The 6,480-nt window shown below is 47.1% G+C and overlaps 1 protein-coding gene across 1 annotated transcript; it reads right to left on the bottom strand.

Moving 5' to 3' along the window:
• Positions 1–2,459: 2,459 nt before the first annotated feature.
• On the bottom strand, positions 2,460–4,063 carry LOC106821371 (kynurenine formamidase-like). The gene is made up of 3 exons (XM_014826138.1): positions 3,995–4,063; positions 3,216–3,621; positions 2,460–3,036 (listed from the first exon to the last, which is right to left on the bottom strand). The coding sequence occupies exons 2-3, from the start codon at positions 3,618–3,620 to the stop codon at positions 2,551–2,553; spliced, it is 891 nt and encodes a 296-aa protein (XP_014681624.1). The 5' UTR covers position 3,621; positions 3,995–4,063; the 3' UTR covers positions 2,460–2,550.
• Between the last annotated feature and the right edge of the window lie 2,417 nt (positions 4,064–6,480).

Raw genomic sequence — 6,480 nt, 5'->3', positions numbered from 1 at the left:
ATCGGTAACGTGGCGATGCTATTGAAATTCAAAACATCCAGCGTCGGCTTCCAAGGGATTTCGACACCAGGTGGCGTCTATTACGACGGCAGCCACGCCTTCTCGTCACCCCGACCCGCGCGCATTCTCGGCACCGCCACCGTGCGACTGCGCCCCTCCTGCATTCTCTACGAGCATGCGCAGGCGTTGACACACAATACCGCTGAAGACCCTGATCCGGTCCGGGAGCCGTCATCGACGTCGTCGGCCCAGGACTCGATGCACGGAGCCCAAGCTACGACGTCACCCGTCACCAGGACATCTTGGCTGAGCCACTACTATGTCGCCACCACGCGTTTGCGTACCTCGTCGTCTTTCTGTCTCAGTTAGCTGCTTTCGGTAACCTCGACCTTTACCTGTTCGATATCGACATATAATTTTCTTTCCAGTACACCTTTACAGCAACGTCAACATTCAAAGTTATATTTAGAAATGTTATTACGTCAATGTTGAATAGGACTGGGAAGGCAGATAATGGGCCGCCCATCCCAGATGTGCCAGCCGTGCTCTCTGCTGACACACACAGGGCTGGGCACGACGCTGGCCCCGAACGACGTCGAATCACCTCGGCACCAAGCGGACGACTCAACATAAACCCGCTTCAACCGGACTTCGCTGGGGCGGGGCTCCGGCCGGCCCGAAAGACGGCTCCAGTCGGCTTGGCTACCAGCAGACAGCCATCACGGCCGTCTCACCGGTGGTCCGACACTGCGCCTGTCGTCGACTACCTCTGCGCTCACGTCGACGTCTTCTCCCCGCTGCACAACGATCTTCCTGCAGTCCCGAAACACGCGCCGATCCCGCTCGCCTCAGAGAACGTCGCAACCCCTGGACTGCGATGCCGCCCGACCGGGCACCCGAGTCTCCACGGCCCACTGTCACATCCCGCGCACGCGCACCGGCGCCCCCCGCGGCTGTTTGCGGTGGTACGGCGCGGCAGCCGCCACCTGCCTGCGTTCGCGGCTTCGCCTCGGACTGTGCATCGCTGCTCTCTCGCTCAGGCGCTGCCCTGCTCTAGTGATGGTAGTCAAGACCGTCACTTCTACAACATCCACTATAAGATCTCCTGTCCCCCCCGCTCATCACACCGTACCGCTATACGTCCTTCGCCCTGTCCGCATACTCTGTAAAAGTTGAGCTCGCCGCGAAAAACTTGTTTGTAATGATTAGACGATGCTGCTGCGAATTGACATTGATATTTTTCCACCGAACACCCACCCCTACCTCTATCCTACTAATCCCTTACTATACTATCTACTATACTTATATACCAATACTATACCTTACACGCTACCGCTATACGTCTTCGCCTGCTACGATATTGGATAAAAGATTGAGCTTCGCGCGACAAAACGCTGCCTTTGTAATGAATTTAGACGATGGCCTGCCCGCGAACATTGAATTGATATTTTTTACGAAACCCGATAATATAATCCTACTCTATATATACTACTCACCTATACCTATACTATATCCATACTCATATACACGTACGCTACTCACGATCCTCTCGCCTCGTACGTATTGCTCAAAAGTTTGAGCTTCGCCGGAACACCTTGTTTCGACACATGATTCGACGATGGCTGCGCGACAACTTTGAATTGACTATTTTTACGAACGATATACCCTCCCTACTATACTTATATATTATATATACTATCTATACTATATTATATATATCACCTCACTACCCTACGGTGCTCTTAGCTTTATATATCCAATATAACAGCACACATTGATGTTAACTGATGGCTTATAATAATTCAAGAAACTAAATTTTCAACCATCTGGTCTTGATCATAGTTACGTATACGGGCAGTCACACGTCAGTCTACGTGAACTGTGATTAAGACTAGATGGTAAAAAATTTAGCTCTTTGGAACATTGCGTACACATATTATTATTAGACACTATACATACATACGCACCGCGTTTCATGTTATCCTCCGATGATACAGGAACTAACATGATGAACATACTATCCTTTCTCGAGAGATGGCCGCTGCAGAACTCATGTTCGCCGCTCCAGAGCAGTTGCAAAGCATTTCTTTCAAAAGAATTGGACCGACGGAACAAGCTTGTAACTGAAGCTCCAAGTGTTGAGGTTAATACTTTTATACCGCCCTCTCCTGCGGAAAGCCAGATGTAAGAATTCACTCAATGAATTAAGCTAACAGCCTAACACCAACGTGTCTTGTCTGCCGACTGGCTGCATACATATAGAATTACCCGGAAGGCTATACTGTTACATTAAACAGCCACGTATGCTATACTACGCCACACACACACGCACGCACGCTACGCAACGCACGCCGCAAAGCACGCAGCCACGCTGCGCGCACACACAACACACACACACACACACACACACAGCACGACACACCACCACACCATGTACGCATAGCGACCAGACTCTCAACTTTTACAATATCGTACAGGCGAAGACGTATACGTACGTGTAATACAACAACTCTATATATGGTTGTAAAGGTGACGTCCTTGCCGACCTCACTAGAGCAGGCATCGCCTAGCGAGAAGCACGATCACAGCCACAAGCCCGAACGCAGGCAGGTGGCGCTGCCCGCCGTTTACCACCGCAAACAGCCGCGTGGGGGCGCCGGTGCCGTCGCGGATGTACATGGGGATCGCGTAGACTCGGGTGCCCGTCGGCGGCATCGCATCCAGGTTGGCGACGTTCTCGAGCGACGGGATCCCGTGTTCGGGACTCAGGAAGATCTTGTGCACGGGAAACGTCGACGAGCCAGAGTAGTCGATCGACACGCAGTCGACACCGTAGACGCCGATGCTTCTGCTGTCGGCCAACCACTGAGCCGTCTTCCCGGCGAGCCCCGGCCAGCGATAGTCTGGGTTGAACGGGTTATTGACGTCCGCTTTGGTGCCGAGGTATTCGACGTCGTTCGGCCAGCGTCGGTGCCAGCCTGTGTTCAGCAGAAGCACGGCTCCATCTGGGATGCGACCATTATCTGCTTCCCAGTCCTGTTCAACATTGACGTAAACATTTCTAAGATACTTTGATGTTGACGTTTGCTGTTAAAGTTACTGGAAAAAAATTAATGTCGATATCAACAGGTAAATCGAGGTACCGACAGCAGCTAACGAGACAGAAAGACGACGAGGTAGCGCAAAACGAGGTGGTGGCGACATAGTTATCTCACCAAGATGTCCTGTACGGTGACCTCGTAGCTTGGGTCATCATCAGTCTTGCCGGACACGTCGATGACGGCTCCCGGACCGATCAGGGTCTTCAGCGGTATTTTGTCAACGCTCTGAGCATGCTCGTAGAAATGCAGAGGCGCATCCACGTGCGTGCCAGAATGCTCGCTCGTACAGAAGCGTTTCTCTTCGTAATAGACGCCACCTGGTGTCAAACCCTTGAAGCCGACGCTGATGTTGAATTTCAATAGCATCGGCCACGTTACCATGGCCGTGTTCGAATATTTGTGCGAGAGATCGATGATGTTCTCATCCACCTCACAACTACCTCGGTCCAATATGGCGGCAAGGAGAACTAGCGTTGCTATCAGCAGATTTGCGTTGCTTGCGGCAGCCATTATATTCATGCTTGTAAACAAGATAAAAAAAAACATGAAGACAATCCGAAGACTTACTTTACGTATATTTTATACCCTTAAGTTATCAGTTTATCGATGTTTTTATATCAATCAATTGATCTTTCTATCTCTCTATCTATCTATCTATCTATCTATCTATCTATCTATCTATCTATCTATCTATCTATCTATTATCTATCTATTATCTATCTATCTATCTATCTATCTATCTATCTATCTATCTATTCATCTATCTATTTATCCCTGTGTCTGCCTGTCTGTCTGTCTGTCTGTCTGTCTGTCTGTCTGTCTGCCTGTCTGTCTATCTGCCCAAATTTTTATCGATATACTGAATCCTAATGAGAAAAGAAGCCAAAACTTACGCAGCTAAGAGTGTTCACATCGCCTCTCTCTCTCTCTCTCTCTCTCTCTCTCTCGGGCAGTGCTCTGTTTGTGCTCTGGGTGTTGAAACACACATGTTTTTATTTACATTCCTGAATCCCTGACATTTTTACACGCAGGCGTAGACAGATCGGCTACTAGCGCTCATAGGGTCTATGTCCCCCAGGGTGCTGCCGGAACGTACCCTGGTAACTATTTGATATGATTAGGGTTAGGGTTAGGGTTAGGAGTAAGCGTAGGCGACTCCCTAGACTCGTTAGTGGAGTAGCCGAGGTACGGTCCGGCATTTAGATAGTACCAGGTGGGTTACGTTCCGGTATACCGGACCGTACCCAGGGTACGTTTCGGCAGTATCCTGGGCGACATAGACCCTCTCAGCGCTACTAGCAGTACACAACATCTGTTTTACACGTGTTACATGACTAGCTAGACAGAGCGTCGCGCAACAAGATGCGCGGCTACATTGATGTATTAGAGAGAATGGTAAACGTGGTTAGGTTAGACAGATTAGAGGGTCATTGTGAAATGGGGGTAGGACGGTTGGAACTGGGAGGAACGGACTTGGACAGGACGACGAGACGGCGACTGTTGTCTGTAAACAATATATTTCTTTAGTTGAACACAAATTATATATGTCTTCTTGATTATTTCTACTCTAAATTATTACATACAAAATACATTCCTACAACAGTTCAAAATATTTATGTTACTTTGACTCAGTTTAGCAATTTAGGGTCTGTGCAAATGTCTCATATTTCTTTAGGAGAGGATGTTTGTACGCTCCATTTTTCTTAGGTGACGTTTTGCAAACTCATCTATTATCTGTTTAATATCAAATGGAATGTCTCTATAAATGCAGGCCCGTGGGGAAGTAGGGAAGGGGGTGCGACGGGTGCCCCCCCCCCACATAGGCTGCGGAGGTCCACTTTTTTGTGGACCAGCGATTTAAAAGAAAGTGAAATAATAAAGACTTGAGCTTGGCACACTACTGAAAGATGATCAGCAGCAAACCTAGTGAATAATACGGATTTACAACTTTATTTCTATGTTTATTCTTTTTAAATAGTGACATTGACATTGTTATTCTCTAAAATTGTAAAATACATGTTACATAAAGTAGTCTGTTTGCCAAAAAAATCCATTTTGAAGTTCAAAAATTTGAGAAATGTCCACGTTTTGAGGTTCGCTTTTGGCTGCCTGTTTTCATATCATACTGCCTTCAAAACGCGCGAAATGCAGTCTCAGACAACCTAATTCTCAAAATTTTCCGGAGGGCATGCCCTCGGACCCCCCTAGAGACTGGCGCCTCCGGCGCTCGTTAGGTCCGTATACTCGTTGGATCGCACCCTCCCGTAAAAAACCTGCCTACGGGCCTGGAATGTGAATCATTGCCAGGCCGGTTATAAAAAGAATTATTTTTTATTTTTTATTAAAAGAATATATTCGCCAGCTATTTAAAGAATATAAGCGAAAAAAATATAAAAAATATATTTATATTTAGCGAGAGCTAATATACATTATATTAATTTATATTATAATATTTACATTAATACATATATATTAGTAGATAATTTTTGTTAGTGTTTTATTGATTTTTTTTAGTTTTCTTTGCTTTTCACATAAGTATATGTTTAAACATATTTCTTTTAAACCAACCTGCCACAATTCTTTTTCTATGGCAGTGTTCATGTAGGAAAGGCGCTCGCGTCGCTGGTCGGGTTGCCAGCCAAGAAAATTTATTTCGGCAAAACCTGGGCGCTCAAAATGGGCAAGGGTATGCCCGGGAGAGATGTGAATAGCAAAATCCGCCCTAGAAGTTTCACTGTGGCCGCAGAGCATCCCGCTACAATCCTTTTCCTATGCTAATGTAGGCCCTACATATGTATGGCGCTTGCATCGCATCGCTTTTTACATTTTTTTCGCTTATATTCTTTAAATAGCTTTTCATAACCGGCCTGGCAATGATTCACATTCCAGGCCCGTAGGCAGGTTTTTTTACGGGAGGGTGCGATCCAACGAGTATACGGACCTAACGAGCGCCGGAGGCGCCAGTCTCTAGGGGGCCCGGGAGCATTCCCTCCGAAAAATCGCTGGTCGGGTTACCAGCCAAGAAAATTTATTTCGGCAAAGCATTTGCGCTCAAAATGCGCGGGTGTATGTCCGTGAGAGATGTGAATAGCAAAATCCGTCCTAGAAGTTTCACTGTGGCCGCAGCTATGGGCCGCAGCATCCCACCACAATCCTTTTCCTATATCCTAATGTACATAATAATGGCGCTTGCATCGCTGGTCGGGTTGCCAACCAAGATAATTTAGTACGGTAAATCTTTAGCGCTCAAAATGAGCAGGGGTATGTCCGAGAGAGATGTGCTTGGTAAAATCTGCCCTAGACATTTTACTTTGGGTGCAGCATCCTGTCACCATGCTTTCCCTACCCCCTGTTGAATTATTTATTGTACATTAGAGGG

The sequence above is a fragment of the Priapulus caudatus genome, unplaced genomic scaffold (assembly GCF_000485595.1).
Source record: "Priapulus caudatus unplaced genomic scaffold, Priapulus_caudatus-5.0.1 Scaffold70, whole genome shotgun sequence".
In the NCBI taxonomy this organism is placed as follows: Eukaryota; Metazoa; Priapulida; class Priapulimorpha; order Priapulimorphida; family Priapulidae; genus Priapulus; species Priapulus caudatus.
This window is presented reverse-complemented; position numbering and strand designations above follow the sequence as displayed.